The sequence below is a fragment of the Pleurodeles waltl genome, chromosome 5 (assembly GCF_031143425.1).
Source record: "Pleurodeles waltl isolate 20211129_DDA chromosome 5, aPleWal1.hap1.20221129, whole genome shotgun sequence".
Lineage (NCBI taxonomy): Eukaryota > Metazoa > Chordata > Amphibia > Caudata > Salamandridae > Pleurodeles > Pleurodeles waltl.
The window spans coordinates 631,994,789-632,017,137 of record NC_090444.1 but is presented as its reverse complement, the minus strand read 5'-3'; the positions used below and the strand labels follow the sequence as shown (position 1 = coordinate 632,017,137).

The following is a 22,349-nucleotide window of genomic DNA, read 5'->3' as shown; positions in this document are numbered from 1 at the left end:
TTCCAGTGGATGTGATACTGTGGCTAATCCTGATAAAGTAGTAATTTTCTGTTCCGGTTCTCCAGACTCCTTTTAGTGTTTATTGACTGACTGTATATTTTAGATTTGAATACCGGAGGGAACGCATCATTCATCTTATTTCTCCATCATTAATTTAGTTCAGTAGGAGGAAAATAAAGTAAGTTAATAGTTCTTTGTGAAATATTTCTGTTTGATGGGGTTATGTTCGAGGGAGGCTTCGGGGACTTACCAGTTCTTTTTTTATCTCTTTTTGGTTTCATTTTTTATTTGTAGTTGTAGAGGCTGGGGATGGGATGTAGGTGCATAACAGATCCATGTGGGAGCAAGTGACAAAGGGATCTGGTGTACTGAAATGGAAATTAGCATTTTGTTGTCCTCTATCGAGGTGGTGAAGGTCTGGGGTTATATTTCTTTATTTTCGCTGTTTTTGTACAGATTAACCAATATGTTCCTGACAGTGTTTTACTGTTTGAGTCCTGGTGTATCAATCTGCACTAAGGCACTATGGCCCATATTTATACTTTTTTAGCGCCCCATTTGCGCAGTTTTATGACGCACAATCGGTGCAAACTTACAAAATACAATTGTATTTTGTAAGTTTGCACTGATTGTGCGTCAAAAAATGACGTAAATGCTGCGCTAAAAAAGTATAAATATGGGCCGGTGTTTTTCTCAATTTTAATAACATTTTTACATTCTCACTGCTGCTGTGCTTGACATAACAGTGGCCTGTTAGCAAGCCTATATCTCATGCAACTTTGGAGTATATTTGTGCTATTATTGCCCTTCATGTGTTTGTAGGAGATTGGGCAATGACACTGCAGGGCCTATAGCAATTTGCCCTTTGTGCTCAATGCTTTCTACCTTTCTACTTCCTCGCTACTTCTATGACACAATGGCCCTCATTCTGACCTTGGCGGGCGGCGGAGGCCGCCCGCCAAAGTCCCGCCGTCAGGTTACCGTTCCGCGGTCGAAAGACCGCGGCGGTAATTCTGACTTTCCCGCTGGGCTGGCGGGCGGTCGCCTTCAGACCGCCAGCCAGCCCAGCGGGAAAGAGGCTTCCACGATGAAGCCGGCTCGGAATCGAGCCGGCGGAGTGGAAGCTGTGCGACGGGTGCAGTTGCACCCGTCGCGTATTTCACTGTCTGCGCAGCAGACAGTGAAATACATGTAGGGGCCCTCTTACGGGGGCCCCTGCAATGCCCATGCCAGTGGCATGGGCACTGCAGGGGCCCCCAGGGGCCCCGCGACCCCCCCTACCGCCATCCGGATCTCGGCGGTCCGACCGCCGGGATCTGGACGGCGGTAGGGGGGGTCGGAATCCCCGCGGCGGTGCAGCAAGCTGCGCCGCCGCGGAGGATTCAATGGGGCGGCGGTACACTGGCGGGACCCCGCCAGTGGTGCCGGTCCGACCGCGGCTTTACCGCCGCGGTCGGAATCCCCATTGGAGCACCGCCGGCCTGTCGGCGGTGCTCCCGCGGTCCTCCGCCCTGGCGGTCAAAGACCGCCAGGGTCAGAATGACCACCAATATGTTACAATGTAAAAACCTTGTTTTTCTCTCCACAATATCATGATACCAAATATAGAAATATGTATATATATATTTATATATATATACATATACACACACACACACATATATATATATATATATACCTATCTTAAATAATAACATATTATAATACCTAAAATACTTTCAAGCAAGAAATACATATATAATAAATAGTATACAACTTTACATTTTTTATTTACAAAAATACCAAATATTAATAAGAAATAACATCAAAATGTAAAATTCAAAACACTAATGTAAAAAACAAAAACTATTAATAAAAACCGATATAAATGCAATGAAAAGGGAAGAATATTTGAAATGCTATATGCAAAGTAATACAAATAAAAATAGACTTCAAACAAATAAACTCTATTAAAATAACAATTAAAGCAAAAACATTAATACAACAAAATTAACATCCAAAATAAACAAAACATGTTACATTTTGAACAATATAATTAACCTAAACCCAAATAAGAGTAGGGAGATTAACTCTCTTTCAAATGATAACATTTATTATTTCTACACCACCCTGCATTACAGAAAGAAGTGTGTTTGAGTTTGGAGGGTCACATTTACTATTTCAACTCTAAACTAAGGAACAGTACCGTAAATGTTGGACTTGGAGGGGGTAATACTTATTATTTCCACTCCATCCTAAGCAAGAGTAGGGGAAGAGTTTGGACATGAAGATATGAAAGTTAATATTTATCACTCTGACCAAAGCATCAGTAAGGAAAGTGTTGGACTTCACAGAGGTCAGATTTTCTATTCCTACTCCGAACAAAGCAATGGTAAGGAAAGTGTTGGACTTTAGGATTGTAAAACTTACTATTACTTTTCCCACATCAACACAAGAAACGCGAAAGTACTGAACTTTGGAGGAGTCAGATTTACTAGTCTCACCCTAACCCAGGCAACAACAGAGAAAACAATGGACTTTTGAGAGGTCAGATTTACTAATCCTACTCCAGCTTGAGAAACAGTAGAGAGAGTATTTACAATATATATAATAATAATTATGAAATATATGTAAAGTCACAACATTGAAAACGAATATCAAAACAGAAAAAAAAGTATTTGAAATGTAATTTCTTTATTGTGAAATGTCTATAAACAACCAAAACCTATACTAAATTACGTAGACAATATTTAAAAAATTTACTTTAAAAAAAACAACAATGTAAACATTATTTACAGCCTAAAAAACAATATAACACAATAAAGACACTTACAATCACTACTTCCCTCCAATCCCATACCTGACAACAAATGTGAAACAATACAAAAAATAAAATAAATCACAACAAACAAAATAATAAATCTTTTTTTAGAAAGACACACTAAAAAAAGGAAATACATTAATCTATTTAATAATTTGCACAATTGACAATGTAACTATCCAATAAACCACAATTCAAAAAAGAAAAAAGAAACAATTAATGTAATTAGTTAACGTATTCACATAACTAATAACCAACTGAAACCAATTACACTAATGCTAATGACAGAAATTAAATAAGTTAGTTATTACATAATTTACACAATTATTAATCCAATTAATCAATTACAAATTGCAAAAATTCAAACATTTATCTAAGTATATTCCCCCCTACATTCCTACAGACCCAGCAACACATCAATAATGAAAAAAATAAAATAAACTCAAATCACTAAAAAAATATTAAAACAATAACTCCACTAGTAACAAAAATTACAAACAACTAAAATTGACATTATAATAGCTTACAATACACACAATCATGAAACATTAAAAAATATTCCAAAATCAATTTTATATACAGCTATATTTTAAAAAACATTAAACACATAAAAATGACATTCTTGTCTGCAATATTCTGCATCACGATTTTCTTGTGACCACAATATTTTTTCACAATATTTGTGAATGACGATATTTGTGAGGCAATATTAATATTGTGCACCTCCTTGCTATGTGTTCATTTGCCATTTTTTCAACCTCTATATAAGCATTTGTGTGTATTTATGTTTGTGTGTGTGATGGTTGGTAAACACTTATTTTTCTTCCATGCTTTGAAGACTTTTGCTGAGGGCATTATGGGTTTTAGAACTCTAAATAGTGCTCTGCTAGGAGTCCCGGGGGGCACAGATATATATAGCCAGTTTTACTCATATTTGTTGTTTACATTTTCTGCTATTATGTTTGGTGTCCCATGGTGGGCTGTAGACCACATATATTAACCTTTTCAATGCGGGCGTCGGCCACTGACTGACGCCCGACTACCTCCCCGGTGTGGGTCACGACCAGTGGCCGACACCAGGGAGGGGGATTAATAAATCCTCGGGTGCGTCGCACCCGAGGATTTCTTTTTTTTTTTTTTAATCCCAGGGAGACACAGAAGCTTCTGTGTCTCCTCACCACCCCCCACCCGCCCCTTTGTGACGTCAGCACAGCTGCCATCGAGGGCCAGGAAACACTTTCAGGAAGGCCTCGTAAGAAAGGTGAGAGTCTCCCCTTTCTTACGAGGCCTTCTGAAACTTTTTCCTGGCCCGCCAGGGATTTCACTTGGGGGGGGTCAGCACCCTCGGAAAACGGGCAAACCCCCCCCCCCCGGGCAATTTTTTTTTTTATTCAAAAAAAATTAAGTAAAATAAAATAAATGGACAGGTGGTCGTCCGTGGGCAGGGCGACTCCCTGTGGGGGCAAATTGGTTTTTTGTTGTTGTAGGGTTTCCCTGGGGGCCATTTTGGCCCCCAAGGAAACCATACAACAACAAAAGAAAATAGATCTATATATAGATATATAGATCTATATATGTAGATATATCTATGTACATGGATATATCTATAGATAGATCTATAGATATATATATAGATCTATCTATAGATATATATATATATAGATATATTTATATCACTTTTGTCAATATGTGTGTGGTTTCCCTGGGGGCTGCGATCAGCCCCCAGGAAAACCAGACCCACATATAAAAGTGATATATATATCTATATATATATCTATATATATATATATATATATATATATATATATATATATATATATATATTTATTTATATATATATATATATATATATATATATATATATATATATATATATATATATATATATATATATATATATAAATAGATTTGCCACCAGTTGTCTTGCAGTTGCAGCTTGCGTCTTCAAAGCAATGCACATGCTTCAACTGACGCATTTCACCTGTAGCTTTTAGGCAGCAATAAAAAAGTCAAGTAAGTATTGTGAATATGTTTCTGCTACGAAAGGATCAGACTTTTGTCTAGTGGCAGTTTTAGTGCCATAAAGAAGCGCAGAAGGTTTATATGCCTACTGCAAAGAGCAAATCTGTATTTTATGTCAATAGCTGAGTACATTATTAAAGTCAGCCATTACCTGCGCTATAATACAAATGAAATGTATGTGCGGGGCGGCTATGGAGAGATGAAGGGCACTTTTGCTGGGTGGTAATGAGGGAATCCGAGGAGGAGGGAGTGGGAGCACCAATAATGATTGTTGGACTGGGCGCAGGAGGTGCTAAAGACTGTGATGAATGGTATGTGACAAGGTGTTTTTTGAGTGTCTTGAAAGAACGTGCTGATTGATGGAAGAAGCGCAGGTAAGGTGGCCTCTACTGTTGCACGTATCTCACACACACCATCGATTTTGTGACTGTCTATGTAGGCTAGTGTTTTAGAGCAACAGTTTAGCCAATAGCAGAGATGGCATCTTGATGGATGACTGCTGCCTGCACTCTGGTTATAGAGGGCAGCTCTGACATAGGATCAGAGACTGAGACATCAGATACTGAGACAGCATCTGAGGGATAGGACAATGGCGCTGACTCTGGGAGTGATTTTTCAGTTGGAGGAGTCCCATTCGATAACTCCTCTTCCAGTACATTATGAGGGAGGTGATGAGGACAGTCCTGCTGTCCCTTCGCAAGCAGTCTGTGCAACTGGGTAATAGTGGGTTAGCCCAACCCAGAGAGCAGGTGAATGCGGCGGCAAGCAGAGAGACAGAGAGAGTGCTCTCTTGGGAGCTCCCCAATTTAGTTCAGCCCCAAATTCCACCGCCCAAATCGTATGGTGGAGACATCAAAATTATCTATCGCCAAACAAACGGGTTTTGTAAGGCAGGCACCTGTGTTTTTGGTCCTGGGTTCGGCGGCCATATAGAGAAACACACTAAACCCAAACATTTCTGGAAACTAGAAATTCGGGGGAGTCCACAGAGGTGTGACTTGTGTGTAGTCCCCAAAGTTTTCTTACCCAGAATACCCTGCAAAGCTGAAATGTTGAATAAAAACTCTATTTTTCTCACATTTCTGTCACACAAACTACAGGAATATGCTGGGATCCACAAAATTCCTACCACTCAGTGATTCCTCACCTGTCCTGATAAAAACACTACCCCACTTGAGTGCCTACACCATAGTGCCTGCGTCAGGAATGGATCACCACGGGGTCAACAGCTGCCTCATGTAAGGACCAACATTGACCGTTGTGTGATCTATTCCTGTCGCGGGCACCAGGCCTACCCACACAAGTAAGGTACCATTTTTATCGGGAGACTTGGGGGAATGCTAGGTGGATAGAAATTTGTGGCTCCTCTCAGATTCCAGAACTTTCTGTCACCGAAATGAAAGGAAAAAGTGTTTTTTTGGCCAAATTATGATGTTTGCAAAGGATTCTGGGTAACAGAACCTGGTCAGAGCCCCACAAGTCACCCCATCTTGGATTCCCCTGGGTTTCTAGTTTTCACAAATGTGCTGGTTTGCTAGGTTTCCCCAGGTGCTGGCTGAGCTGGAGGCCAAAATCCACAGGTAGGCACTGTTTTCTATGAAATAATGTGATGTGTCCACATTGTGTTTTGGGGCATTTCCTGTCACGGGCGCTAGGCCTACCCACACACGTGAGGTATAATTTTTATCGGGAGACTTGGGGGACTGCTGGGTGGAAGGAAATTTGTGGCTCCTCTTAGATTCCAGAACTTTCTGTCACCGAAATGTGAGGAAAACTTGTTATTTTAGCCACATTTTGAGGTTTGCAAAGGATTCTGGGTAACAGAACCTGGTCAGAGCCCCACAAGTCACCTCATATTGGATTCCGCTAGGTCTCTAGTTTTCAAAAATGCACAGGTTTGGTAGGTTTCCCTATGTGCCAGCTGAGCTAGAGGCCAAAATCTACAGGTAGGCACTTTGCAAAAAACAGCTCTGTTTTCTGTCAAAAAATGGGATGTGTCCACGTTGTGTTTTGGGGCATTTCCTGTCGCGGGCGCTAGGCCTACCCACGCAAGTGAGGTATCACTTTTATCGGGAGATTTGGGGTAACATAGAATAGCAAAACAAGTGTTATTGCCCCTTATCTTTCTCTACATTTTTTCCTTCTAAATATAAGAGGGTGTGTAAAAAAGACGTCTATTTGAGAAATGCCCTGCAATTCACATTCTAGTATGGGCACCCCGGAATTCAGAGATGTGCAAATAACCACTGCTCCTCAAAACCTTATCTTGAGCCCATTTTGGAAATGCAAAGGTTTTCTTGATACCTATTTTTCACTCTTCATATTTCAGCAAATGAATTGCTGTATACCCAGTATAGAATGAAAACCAACTGCAGGGTGCAGCTCATTTATTAGCTCTGGGTAGCTAGGGTTCTTGATGAACCTACAAGCCCTTTATATCTCCGCAACCAGAAGAGTCCAGCAGACATAACGGTATATTGCTTTAAAAAATCTGACATCGCAGGAAAAAATTACAGAGTAAAACATAAAGAAAATGGCTGTTGTTTTCAGCTCAATATCAATATTTTTTTATTTCAGCTGTTATTTTCTGTAGAAAAACCTTGTAGGATCTACACAAATGAGCCCTTGCTGAATTCAGAATTTTGTCTAGTTTTCAGAAATGTTTAGCTTTCCGGGATCCAGCATTGGTTTCACACCCATTCCTGTCACTAACTGGAAGGAGGCTGAAAGCACCAAAAATAATAAAAATGGGGTATGTCCCAGTACAATGCCAAATTTGTGTTGAAAAATGTGGTTTCCTGATTCAAGTCTGCCCGTTCCTGAAAGGGAGGAAGATGGTGATTTCAGCACCAGAAACCCTTTGTTGATGGCATTTTTAGGGAAAAAACCACAAGCCTTCTTCGGCAGCCCTTTTTCCCCATTTTTTGGGAAAAAACAAAATGTTCACTGTATTTTGGCTAATTTCTTGGTCTCCTCCAGGGGAAACCACAAACTCTGGGTACCATTAGAATCCCTAGGATGATGGAAAAAAAGGACGCAAATTTGGCGTGGATAGCTTATGTGGACAAAAAGTTATGAAGGCCTAAGCGTGTACTACCCCAAATAGCCAAAAAAGGGCTCAGCACTGGGGGGGAAACGGCCCAGCAGCTAAGGGGTTAATAACTATTGTAATGAAATGTTGCCAGTTGCTCAGTAAACAAGATTCTCTATTTCAGGTCAATGTAGCCCTGGCTGCCCTGTTAATTGCTATCTATTTAGCCCCCCCCTAGTGTTCCTGACTGCTCCTCAAATTATATTGCAGATTTTATTGCTTTGTATTTCAGACTTTTTTCTGCTATTGTGGTCAGGCCTGGTGGTAGTTTTTAGGACAGTGATTTTACTTTTAATTTAATCAAGTTTTACTGGTTTCCTTGATTTTCTTCTAGGGATCCATAGGGCCGTTACAAGCCCACATATTGTAGTGCTGGTTTTACTTATTTCATTTGACTACATTTTCTGCTACTGTATTAGTGCCCTGTTGTTAGTTTGTCAGCCTTTCATTGTATAATGTTAATTAATTTTAATTTCCCAGATATGTTTCTTATTTCCATGAATGCTGGTTAACGGCCATGTGGGGTTACTATTATTTCCAAAGCTGTTTGGGATCATTTTGTTTTATAAAATCTACAGGCTTCTTGGCTGCTTCTACTTGTGGCTGTGCTCCAGGAAGGGTCTATACTTGGTCAGAGTAAACAAATTTAAATCTGATTGTGCTTGCTTAAACACTTCATCGTTCATTTATTACATGGCTACCTAATTTTTCTCTCCTTGTTGTAGGCATCAGTGTCTATAGTGGTGGTAGGTTAGACACAATGTTTACAAACAATAAAGGCAGTGTTTACGATGCCAACTTTCCCTGAAGGAATGTAAAAAATTATTACACATTGTATCATTGTCTGAATCGTATTATGTTGTGTATTTCATTCACAACAATGGGAATGTTTGACAGGCTGTCTCCTTTTTTTCTTGAATTTTTTTAATACAGACCTCCCTGCTCACCAAGAAGAATTCAAGATGGTCAACAAGAAGCCATTTCCTGCCTAGAAACAGCATATTAGAAGTCTTATACTTCTACAAAATGCACCGGAGATTCAGAGTCTGCTATCAAAGCTTCTACCTTTATTCAACAAGGTGTAAAATACAGTGTATCTAGAGCACTCTCTTCTGGGAAGCAAGGTGTTAGAAGTGGTTCTGGACCCAATATAAGTCCACCAAAAACTTTGGCCCATCAGAGAGAAAACCACCTTCCTCTTCGTGATGTGGTGTTCAGTGTCATGGCTGAGAGCAAGCCAGATTTGTCTCAGCAAACAAAACAGGAAGAAGAATCTGTCACACTGGAGGTAGAATCACATCTTGAGGTTTGTTTCTTCATCATCTTATTTTTCTGCTTTCCCTCACCCAAATAAAATAAGGGCAAGTCCCTCAGCTTCCCCAGTATGACACTGACCAGGAGTTGACTCCTGAGAAGTTTCCATGGAAGTTCAGAAAGAAAACAGAAGCTTTCAGAAACAAAAAGCACAGTTAAAGTCATCACAGTACGAGCTTCTGCAATACAGACACCTGCCTCCATCTTATTGAAATCAAAATAGTTACATCCTCCACTTTAGTCTTAACCTGCCCTAGATTCAAAAGTTCTAAATCATCCACAAGTTTTGGATTTTGTACTGTGAGAAAGAACCCATTTCTAATTTTAGATTTCTTCACTGATAGAAAGAATGAGAAACCCACTGTAAATGTCAAAATGTGCAACACTGAAGTAGTTTGTGGGATGATGAGTGGCCATCTTGGCACCTGACGTCCATTAGACCATTTGAGAACCAAAAACACAATCAAAGAAGCAGAATACCAAAGAAAGGTGTTTGTTCCAGAGCCCAAATTAGCCAAAAGGGGATGACGATGATGGTAATGAGGATAGTGGAGGATGACAAGGCCACCAAGTCCAATTTTCAAGGCATCACTTCGTCCCACTCATAACTTGCATTCAGCATAGCTAATTCAAGGAAAAGAGTAACACACTAAGCCCAAAGTGCCCAGGCCCCGCACCTTCACTTGAAGTAATTTCTGGTGGGACTGTCACAAAAAAACCTAAAGCTGCTCTCTTCAACAAGAAAACAACATACCACCAAAACCACAGACCAGCCATTCATACAATATCAAGATAAGGGAATTGTTGCCAGATGACTTTGCCCAGTAGGAGAAGAGGAATTCCTGGAATTTGTGGTGACAGTTTCTCAAAAAAGAAAGTACAAAGTCAGACTTACTTTAACAAGTTTCTATGCCACCGCAATACTAGCACATAACTTTCAAGAAGAATAGCAAGAAAGTGTCGTCCACCCGTGCATTCATCTGCATTCAACAGTTGCAGTATTTTCCACAAAGAAAGTTTACACACCTGCCAACATCATGGAGACATTAAATGCCAGAGTTCACAAATGGCTTAAACCCAAAGATCTCAGGATTGTACCACTGACAATGGCAGTCACATTGTACCTACCATCTTAGGTGTGGGAGCTACTTTCCAATGTTCTGTTTGGACATTTAATTAACCTAATTGCACTGGAATTCCTGAAAAAGGAAAATGTTGACCATGACATAGTGGTCATCTATAATAGGTCTTGCATACACACTAGCCATTTGTTAAAAGCCTAAAGTTAAATGTTCCCGTACTTTAGTGATTTATTTTAAAGCCTCGAAACAGCTCATGGCCTCATACTCTAGATGTTTGCTTACAGACAAGAAGCAGTTGAGGGTCCTTGTACATAACCTCATACAAGGGTTATCAACCCATTGGAGCTCCTCTTTCTGCATGCTAGAGGCTTGTTTGAGCAGTGGAAATCTATGGATCGATGTGATGCAAAGAAGTAGTAGATGTTGCCTTACAAATCAGTTAGACGTCATTTACATTAGCACCCCCTGCCTTATTGCTTTTACCAGCTTTCATCAAAATCAGTCACGCAATCCTGCTGACAACCCTCAGTAAAAGTATAAAAATTGAAAAAACAGTTTTTAGCTCATTCTTACATACAGGCACCAATCTGGATAAATGACACAACTCACATGCCCCCTCTCCCAAGTCACATGCTTGGCCTCTCATGTCTCTGACCTGTCAACAATGATAGTCATCTGACATATAAAGTGATTAGGTGTCCTGTTACAAACCAAAAGGCTCTACATAGCTCTACATAGCACATCAATATGAATTTGACACACAGTTTTAATAACAAATGCTGTCTCTAAAAATGCCCCACAAAACTATAAATCTTGTAGGTATAATTTAATCTTGAGTGTCCGCCACCTGCCACACACTGATTATCACAAAACGAATACTTTCTTTTCATTAAGGACTACCACACCCTCACATAAGATCAGAGTTTGAGAACATGCAGCTTGAAGGGTTTCCTCCAATCATTATCCACAAAAGCCTTGGTATTACACATCAATCCTTAATTCAACTTCAAACCACAACGCCCTTCTCATGACGGAGTACCGTGGAAAAACTACAGTGCTGCTGCATTAAAGGGTAGAATGTAGTGAGCACCAGGTTAAACTAGACTTTGATGCCAAAGACATCATCGGAGGCACGCATGCTAAATCTAGCCGTTCGGCATGGTGTTCTACCCTGTATTGTAGTGCAAAAAATGTCTACCTGAATTTGTACTCACGATAGACCCAGCAATACAAATTGTTATGTGTAAACAACAGCACAGAGTTTCGACAACTAAGGGCCAGATTTATAAAGGCTCTAGCTCCTCCTTGTGCCACCTTAGCATATTTTTTTTTTACGCTAATGTGGCTCAAGGAGGCAGTTTTCACCGTGCCATATTGGCAAAGTGGCGCAATGTATGCATTGCGCCACTTTGTGACCCCTTGTGCCAAATTATGCCTGCGTCAGGCATAATGTATGCAAGGGGGGCATTTCGGAGTTAGGAGGCCTGCAAAAAAGGCACAGTGAAATCGACAAGATTTCACCGCGCCATTTTTGCCACCATTTTTAACTCCTGCTCAGAGCAGGTGATAAAATGAAGCACCTACTGAAATCAATGGGCCTCCTTGCATTTTGCCACACTAGCATCAACATTTTTGATGTTAGTGTAGCAAAGTGCCACAATAACCTCAAAAATTGTGACGCTATTGTTCTAATGACCGCTATGGTGCACCGTATTTATAATACGGCGCACACATGATGTCATTAGGTGTGGCAAGAGCAATGCAAGAAAAGTTGCGCATCAGTACTGATGTGCCACTTTCTTGTAAATCTGGCCCTAAGATTTGTGTTTTAAAGTAATGTATATATCTTACACGTATGTAGATGCCCATCTTACATGTATGTTTCTCAGACTTGACCTCTTTAACTTGGTGTTAGGATATGGGTCCAAGCTGATCACTGTAATATAGTAGATTTATTTTTGCATTGACTTTCCCAAAGCACCTCCCATTGCATACATTAAAAGTGCGATGGCTTAAAGGGTTTGGGTTTTTCAAATGAAAGTTGATCCCTCACTGCTGCAAGTGTCACTTTGTGTCATATGAGCGCCACGCAAACCTTTAATAAATTAGTGCCTGTTGGAAATTGAGTCTTTGGTTGGCTGTCAGTTTACCCCCTGATTGGAGTTGCGTCGATCTTTTCCCCACATGGCATTCTGTGAGTGGATTTCTTACTCTTGGGCTGCCAGCTTCTCCTTTCAGGGTCCCTTTGTATCACTGTCTAGTGAGAGGTGCAACAAGCCCAACTGTCAAACTGACCTAGACAGGGAATCCACAAGCAGGCAGAGTCACAGAAATGGTTTAAGCAAGAAAATGCTCACTTTCTAAAAGTGGCATTTTCAAACGCACAAGCTTAAAATCAACTTTACTAAAATATGTATTTTTAAATTGTGAGCTCAGAGACTCCAAATTCCACATGTACATCCGCTCCCAAAGGGAATCTCCACTTTAATCATATTTAAAGGTAGCTCCCATGTTAGCCTATGTGAGGGACAGGCCATGCAACAGTGAAAAAAACGAATTTAGCAATATTTCACTGTCAGGACATATAAAACACATTACTATATTTCCTACCTTAACCATACACTGCACCCTGTCCTTGGGGCTTACATGTAAGAGAAGGGAAGGCTTAGGCCTGGCAAGTGGGTACACTTGCCAAGTCGAATTTACAGTTAAGCTGCACACACAGACAGTGCAGTGGCAGGTCTGAGACATGATTACAGAGCTACTTCGGTGGGTGGCACAACCAGTGCTGCAGGCCCTCTAGTAGCATTTGATTTACAGGCCCTGGGCACCTTTAGAGCACTGTACTAGGGACTTACTAGTAAATCAAATATGCCAATCATGGATGAAACAATTACATATACATTTTGTATAGGAGCAATTGCACTTTAGCACTGGTTAGCAGTGGCAAAGTGCCCAGAGTAACACAAACAGCAAAAACAGAGTCCAGCACGCATCAACACCCTGGGAAACAGAGGCAAAAAGTTAAGGGAAACCATGCCAAGGATGAAAAGTCTAACAGCGCCTCACGGGGCAAAAGACCTCGTATGTGAGATAAAGCCATAATTCATAGTCGCCTATGATTTATGGCTTCTGGCAGTCCTCAGAACACCCGTCTTGACACCACATAGAAATCAGTACTCTAACGCGACACATAAAAGGTAACAGGAATTGGACCACATCCCCCCAATCCCTACCTAACAAGATTTTTGTGTGAGCTAAGAAAACCATGACAAACTAAAAATCCTCACCAACCTGACAAACGAAATATGTCAGGATGCACCTGCTTATCCAAGAACTTTTTGGCTGGACTTAAATCTCCGCTACAAAAAAGAAAGAGCTTTAAAGGAGGCCTGAACCAGCTATCCTTCACAACTCCGAAATTTCCTATATCTTGGAATATGAGTACAAATCAAAATCTCAAACTTTTCTGAATTCTTCTGCTGAGAACTGCAGCCACATATACTGTCTAAAATGTACATGTTGGTTGTGTGGTGCTTTGATGTGTTCATCTGATGCAAATACCATCATCACCAACATGTGTGCAAATGTTCATGAATACTTTTCATGAACCCAAGTTAGCTGCCAAGTTTCACCTCTTGATTCTGTATCAACCCCTAGTACACACTGCTGTTTCAAAATGTCCACAAAAAAATTGGACACGCATGAGTCAACACCCAAGCACATGTGCACCCTCTTTTGTATAGCATCCAGTAGGGTGTTGGAGCTAAGTTTGCTCTCCTCAAATCCCCACAAGGAATTTCAATAAAATAAAATATTATTACTGACTATTTTCCAGATTTGAGAGGGCCTAGCGTCAATAGAACGCCACATTAGCATCCGTTTTTTTTTATGCTACTGTGATGTTGGAAGGCCAAAAACACTGCCTCACGTTTACAATGCTTGCATTGCGCCACTGTGTAACCCCTTGCGCCACATTATGCCTGCGCCAGGCATAATGCAAGAGGGGGGTTCCAGCACTAGAGGGGTGAGAAAAATTGTTGCAAAGAAATCTAAGAGATTTATTTGCATCATTTTTATCTGCATTTTTAATGCCTGCTAAAAGCAGGCATTAAGGGGAGGCTCCCATTGTTTTCAATGGGCCTCTGGGTGATTTGCAGGATTAGAGTGAGCAATTTTGAAGCTAATCCTGTAAAGCGCCTGAATAGCGAATAAAATGATGACACTAGTACCCTTGACTACCGCCTTGGTGTGCCATATTTTGACAGTATCTAAGGAGAGTCAACTGTGGGTCAGGGGCTGGAATTTAAGGTCAGGCATGTGTTTGGGCTTGGGGAGAAATTGGGTTGGTGGGTAAGAGGGGGTAACAACTGTTCAAGCAACAGACACAATCCCCAGCTGGGTGAACCACAAAACTCACTAAATTAACCTGTGGTTAACCCTCTGTTACCATGACCCAAAAGCAGTCAGGCTTAACTTAGAGACAATGTGTAAAGTATATATGAAGCACACAATCAGTAATAAAGGGAAAACACAGCATAAGACAAATCCCACACTAATTTTGAAAGATTGAGTAAAATGTAATACGTTATTTGACACCAAAATCAGCAGAATTATGAATTTTTATTTTTTAAGTAAAAACTAGCACCTAAAAGATCAAAGTGCCAACTGTGGACATCTGCATGCTTGAGACTGGGTCAAAAAATGTGGCTGACTGCGATTGAGTTCAGGTCGGATACAAGAAGTGGATTGAGTCCAGTAGGCGTTTACCTTCGGACTTAGAAGAATTTTCCCCAAAAATATTTTCAGAAGGTAAAATTCAGCAGGGCAAGGCAGCAGGCAGAGTCCGAGGAAGGCGCATTGTCTTCGGAGAGCAGCTGGATGAAGTAGCGCTGAAGATTACTATGCTCGGACTTCATCACTTTTTTTAAAGATAAAAATCTCCAACAGAATGAGGCAGGAAGCTCTAGCCAATGAGAGTTCCAGGAGGCTGGATACCCCTTTGACGAAGGACCTCTGAACTGGGATGTGAATAAAAATGTAGCACAACCTGCCACAAAGTCAGGCCCACTGGTGATACACCTTGGGTAGATAGATGAGCAGGTTGGCCCCGGTCTTCTCTAGGTTCTCAGAGCAGTTTTTAGCCTAAAATGTTCCAAGTCCCAAATTTTAGATTTTGGCCATCTTTTGCCCAACCACCATGGGTTCAGGACTAGAGGGGCATCACTTGAAGGGGTTATGACTCAATCAGGCTGGGTCCGGGTGCCAGTTGAAGATGGTAGGAGCCTGTTATGTCCCTGTGGCTCTTGACAGGAGGCCAGCAAACTAGTCCTGGGAGTCATTATGGTAGAGCTGGGTTCAGGTGAAGAAGCAGCGCTTAAACAGCAGGGCAGGCCTCTGAAGGTTCAAGGCAGGTTACAGGCAGCAAAGCAGTCCTTCCAGGTGCAGCAAAGCTGTCTTCGTGCGTACACAGCAGGCCACAGCAGCAGGCTGCCCTCTGGCAGCTCCTAAGCAGGTCCAGAAAGTGAACTGAAGAGTGGGTCTGAGGGTCATATTTTTATACCTTGTACCTTCTTTGAAGCAGGAGAGGTTTATTGAGGTTGATTCATAAAGTGCTTCAAATTTCCTGACTCACCTGCCCTGGCTCCAAGATGGCAATTTCATAGATACCAAACATGAAATGCTGATCTGTTCCCAATCAAAAGCTATCACTTATTAAATGTAATAAGGTAACCCAATGTTATCCTGTGGGACAGGTAGGCCACACATTAGTGAAAACAAATTTAGAGGTGTTTCACTACTAGGACATGTAAAACCCAAAACCTCTTAACTACGATGCACCCTTCCCTATGGGTTACCTACGGCCTTCCTTTGAGGTGGCATATGCAATAAAAGGGGAGTTTAAGGCTTGGCAGGGGGGTTATATTGCCAAGTCAAATTGGCAGTATAAAATTGCATTCAGGCAGCAATGGCAGACCTGGGACATGTTTTAAGGGGCCACTCAAGTGGGTGGTACAATATGTGCCACGGCCTCACTAGTAACATTTACAGGCCAAGGGTATATGTTATACCACTCTACAAGGGACTTATAAGTAGGCCTGTGCGGGGAGCTCTGCTCCACTGGCGGAGCTACCGGAGTTGGAGTTATCCAAAAACCTCTGCTAGCACCCCCAGTAGAGCGGAGCTCACCCGGTGCGTGCTGCAGCCCAGTACGGGAGGCACAGCGCAAGTGCAGATAGTCTGTGCTTGCGCTGTGCAGCCCATAATTGGCGAGCACAGGAGGCAGCCGCTGAAGAAGAGAAGACTCATTGCTGTCGGAGGACAAGGAGAGGAGGACCCCAGGGAAGTCCCAGGTAAATCCTTGTCTCTTTCTTTTGTTCTTGTTGTTTGTGCACGCTGGTGCACAAACTAGGACTGAAATGGCAGCTTTATCTGCCTATGGCCCTGGCGAAAGCTGCAGTTTCAGGCCTCTTGTGCACCGGCCTGCCCCATGTGCAGTGCAGCTTTCACTGCCTATGGCCTTGGCCTGAATTCAGGCCAGGGTCATAGGCACTGAAAGAAAAACTGCCATTTCAGGCCTCTTGTGTACCAGCCTACCCCATGTGCACTGCACACAGGGCAGGCCAGTGCACAAGAGACCTGAAACAGCAGCTTTCAGTGCCTACGGCCCTCCTGAATGCACCCGATCTTGGAAGTGCTAAGCAGGGTCTGGCCTGGCTGACCATGCCTGACCCTGCATAGCACTTCTGAGATGGGTGCATTTAGGAGGACTCCGTAGCTCACAGAACTCCACCTCTGTGGAATTCCACAGAGTTGTTTTTCAACTGAGCAGAAGTCCATGGGGCCGGACTCCGCTTACTCCGCCCAGACCTACTTATAAGTAAATTAACTATGCCAATCAGGTGTAAGCCAGTCTCACTATGGCCCTGATTTATACTTTTTGACGTAAACCTGCGTTAGCGCAGGTTTGCATCAAAACATTTACTGCTGGCTAGCACCATTCCTGGACGCCAGCCGGGTGTCATATTTACGGAATGGCACTAGCCGGCGGTAAGGCCTGGTTAGTGTCCAAATAAATTACGCTAACCGGGCGTGGGAGAAGTAGGGGAAACAGGAGGTTGTGCGTCGAAGAATGGAGCTAGTCAGGTTAGAGTCAGAAAAATGACTCTTACCTGACTAGCGTCATTATTTGACACACAACCCCCATGGACATGACTCCTGTCTTAGTAAAGACAGGAGTCATGCTCCTCTGCCCAGTGGCCATGCCCAGGGGACGTATGTCCCATGGGCATGGCCATTGGGCACAGTGCCTTGTAGGGGGGGCCAAGTTAGACCCCCCATGGCAATTAAAAAAAAAAAAACTTACCTGGACTTACCTGGGATGGGTCCCCCCATCCTTAGGTGTCCTCCAGGTGTGGGTAGGGGTGGGTGGGGGTGTCCCTGGGGGCAGGGAAGGGCACCGAAGGGCTGCTTCCATGGTCTCCGAAATGAGCCTACAGGTCCCCTAACACCTGCCCTTGCCCAGGTGTTAGAAAATGGCGCTAAGCAAGCTTAGAGCCATTATTTAAAGCCCTCCTTCTCTTATGTGCGATTTTTGCACAGGAGGATAAATAAAGCTCTAAGGCCTTAAAGACATTTTTTGCCCGGGAACACCTACTTTGCATCTCATTGACTCTCATTGACGCAAGATAGGTTTCCAGGGTAAAAAAATGACGTTAACTCCAATATTTTGACGCTAGACAGGTCTGGCGTCAAGATATAAATATGAAGTTACGTTTCGTCAGATTTGCATCAAAATAAATTACACAAATCTGCTGCAAACAGAGTATAAATATGCCCCTATGTTTGTCCCATATCTGGTTGACAGTGGTAAAGTGCGCCTAAGGCCAACAAAATTTAATTGAGCAAAAAATGGAAGGTAAAGGTAGAACGTTTGGGACTGACCCTGCAAAGAGGGATAGGTCAAAGAAGCTTCCATGGTATTTCTGAATGATCTGGTCCCAGAGAAAAATGGGCAAGCCAACATTCTGATTTCACGTAGGCAATGCACTGAAACACATTTATAGGAAAAATACTGATCACAGATTTTTTTTTCAACTCACATATCAAGGGTAGCACCAACCATAGGTTAAATTATATTTTAATAACTTCGGCACAAACAAAGGTTGCTACTTAAGATGTTCGAATACAAGAGTGGTACACCATTTTCTGGCCTCATGTAAAGCCAAGCCCCAAAAGATTCCCAAAGCAAAGCAATTTTTGCTGTTCCAGTTCATTTTGCGTGGGAGAGCTCTTTCAGCACAAATTTCCCGTCAGCGAACTCAAATGAGATGTTGTAATGTATTGACTCAAAGCAATGTTTGAATGACTTGACCCCTGTCGGCCAAAAGTTTACCTGGAGAATGATTGACTTTTCCCCCATCTTGTTTGCTTGATGGATCCCAGCTCAGATACCTGCCCAGAAAGATTTGTACTTTTCATCACCACTCCTCAGCAGAGGAATAAGGCTGTCCAGCATGGGTCCTCGAAAGAGAGCAACATTTCTTCTTCTTCTTTTCCTTCATTCAGGTGAGTTATTTGTTTACAACTTTAAAAAAATCGAAAATGCCTTTAGATTTCACAATTTGCTTTTGTTGGCTCAAAATAAGTAAAATGAGAGATAGTTTGAATCCAAAGCAAAGGTAGCAGGATTAAATGCAATATATGAAGTCTGGTCAAAAATATTTATTAAATGGAATTTGCCAAATGTTTGCATATGATGTATTGTACTCACTGCTGCTTATACTCCAAACCTATTATTAATCGAGGGAGTCTGTACCATACCTTTACACCAAAGGCTCACTGATTCATATCAGACGATCAACACAATAGTTGAGAAATTACAGCTAGGTCAAGGTAATTTATTACTAATACATTGAGGGCGGGGTTTTCAATAACCAATTTAATTTGAACACGATGTTTTTTTACTGCTAGATCATTTTATCGACTGCATTTCTGGTGGATAAATGTGTTGAGATGTAACCTTGTTTCCGTGCCGAGGTTCACATTCAAATTGACACTTTACGCTGCTGGTGAAATTCCAGATTGTAACCGGTGCACAGCATCCTTGGCACAGCCACCCCAGGATAATAACTTAAAATAACTTTACTTGCACGGACACTCAAAAGCAACGTAAAAGTGTCTTTAATTTAACCCCAAAGTCATGTGGCTACCTACATTGACGCGTTTCGACTAAAACGCCCTGATAACGAAAGAACACCATCTTTGTTTCAAACTTATATATACCCATCAGGCAAGTGCTTGAAAAGTGTGCCTAGAGAATGAAGACATAATCAATTCAACAATGTTACTCGCAAATGGAATGTAAAGTTCAAGTCGGCTAAAAATTAGAAAAGGGGATGATGATTTAGGAATGTAACAGTTTTTACACTGATCAATTTCAATAAGATCAAATCTGACATTAATTCATGTGAATTAATATCACAATTAGAAAATAACCACAAATCACATCATAAATTAATTTATTACATACATTTTTTCTGTCACCTCTTTTTTGCTACTTGGCTTCTACCAGTCTTTTTTTGTTAGTCTCTCTTTTCTTGATATCAGTTTATGTGGGCTGTCTCTGCACCAACTATACACACACACACACACACACCCACCCACGCATGCGCACACATACATGTGCGCACATGCTCACTAACACACACACCCTCTTCCTCTGTGTATTCTGGAGAGGGGTTACCAATGATACAAGGCTTCATATATCTAGAAGAAAAGGCATAGATTATTCCAGTAGCAGTCACTCTTCATTCGCCAGCCTGGCATACCCCATTCAGGCAGAGAAGGCGTTAAAAATGCTGCTTAAAATGTCTCAAAGAAGTCTTTTAGATTTCATTGTGCCATTTTTTTCAGCCCCCCCTCCCTAATGGGGGAACACCCCCCTTGCAAACATTATGCCTGGTGCAGGCTAATGTGGCACAAGGAGTTACAAAGTGACGCAATAAATGTGGCACTAGAGCTTCTTAAATCTGGGCCTAAGAGACCTTTTGAACAAAACATATGTGAAAAAGAAAATAAATGAAAAGTCCGTTAGGGAATGTCTTTGGGAGTCTTCCAAACAAATTTCAGACTGCACAAACATGTTTATTGCTTGTATATGAGGCCTGTTGTGGAACTTCGCCTCATGTTCTCCTTCGAGCTAAAATATTCTTACTGCACCGACACTGTTGCACAGCAGCAGTAAAGTGTCCACAATCACAACCATAGTATTTATAGGGAAGTAAACATTTACCATTCTTAACTCGTATATATGGAATTAAGTCTAGTAAATGTATACTTACCTACGTATGCTTGCCTTTACAGTATTCTGATATTTTACCACAATATTGGAAGATTTATATACTATTAGTAACGTGGCACACAGTCTTATCCTGCAATTTTTGCCAGTGCATTGACTCTAGATAGCAGTATGAGGGGCACACTCATTGAAAACCATAGTGACCAGGCTGGGCCCATACTTAGCTTCCCTCACTAGACATTGTAAAAGCAGTGCTGATACCTGACAACTATGTTCTGCAGACCTAATTGATGTTCAGATTCTGGAAAAGTAAATAGTGGGAATCCGTAAGGAAATTATTTAGTTGTATTAAGTGATGTTAATATGATCAAGTCTCACAATGTGTATTGTATAGAAATGTATTTTGGGAATAATGAACGTTTTGGTCACAATTATCATGAAATACTTTACACACACAAGCTACATAACAGAGGAATCGCCATGTGATAATGCATTTGAGAACATTCATTAATTCGATTACGACATGCTAATTTTACATGACGGAGTTTAGACAGCTAACTCTGTTTCCGAGTTAAAAACATAAAACAAACGTTTTTTATCGCATTGGCTAAGTAATGTCAGTGGCCTGGGGTCAATAACAGCTGTAAATTACCCTTTCTGTAGTTTTGGATCCAAGCCACAAACAAGGATCCATAATGGGGGGGTAATTAACACCCTTTTCTACACGTGAGGGCAATAAGGCTAATCGCACGACCACACCGAATACACTCAAAATAGGGAATGAGTACGTGAGTGTGATTGAGACTGAAAGTGATTGAGTGCTTTTACATGTCACTGACATACATTATATGGAGTTTTGCTAGGACTTCATATGATTGTTAATAAAATCAGTATGTGCCTGTACGTGCTTCAAATTGTATAATCGGTTTTAAAGTGTTTTTAAAGCCAATATGCAAACACATTAATAAATGAAGTGAAAATAAAACACATTTTCAGTAGATTAGAGATATATATCTGATGTTGTTATTGTGCAACTAATTTGTGCAAAAATAATCTGTCGCATGTTCACTGCAATACAATAATGAGTGTGAGAGGAAGTATGTTAATTGTGGCAAACCAAGCTGCATTTGATGTGCGGTCTAATGCATGATGCCCTAAAAGGGTAAAGGCAACACACCAGTCTACCAATATTAACCTACTGTGAATGAATGTATTACACCCTTTGTAAAAATTTAGCAGTGGGCCTTTCTTGAGACAGGATGCAGAGTCATACTTATTAGACCTGACATCTTTGGTGTGGTCTTCCCCCAAACACTTTGCCTTCACCCCTCTTGTCTTCTGAATTAATTATTTCTTGACATTAAGACTCTGTGCACTTTACCACTGGTAACCAGTGGTAAAGTGTTTGCACGCTTTTCCTAAAACATGATAAAATTGGCCTGCATGTGAGTGGCACATTTAATTTACTTATAAGTACTTAGTATATGGTACTACATGGTATCCAGGGTCTGTAAATTAAATGTGACTAGTGGGCCTATAGCACTCATTGTGCCACCCACTGAAACAGCACTCTAAAACTTGTCTCAGGCCTGCCACGGTAGCCAGTAGTGCAGTTTTAAACTGCCATTTTGACCTAGCAAAATCAACCTTTTTCCAGATGTAATCCTTCCTTTTTAGGGTCGAGCCTGCGTTGCATGCGCTCGCGCATGCGTATCGCAGCGAGACTCTTTTGTATTTAGA

General features: G+C 41.4%; 1 protein-coding gene across 1 annotated transcript in view; it reads left to right on the top strand.

The window, feature by feature from the left end:
* Window positions 1–18,745: 18,745 nt before the first annotated feature.
* The window catches only part of PLG (plasminogen), a 387,567-nt gene continuing 383,963 nt past the window's right edge, over window positions 18,746–22,349 (top strand). Inside the window, exon 1 of the mRNA XM_069234491.1 lies at window positions 18,746–18,877. Coding sequence (XP_069090592.1) covers window positions 18,826–18,877 — 52 coding nt within the window. The 5' untranslated portion in view covers window positions 18,746–18,825. The remainder of the gene's footprint in view (window positions 18,878–22,349) is intronic.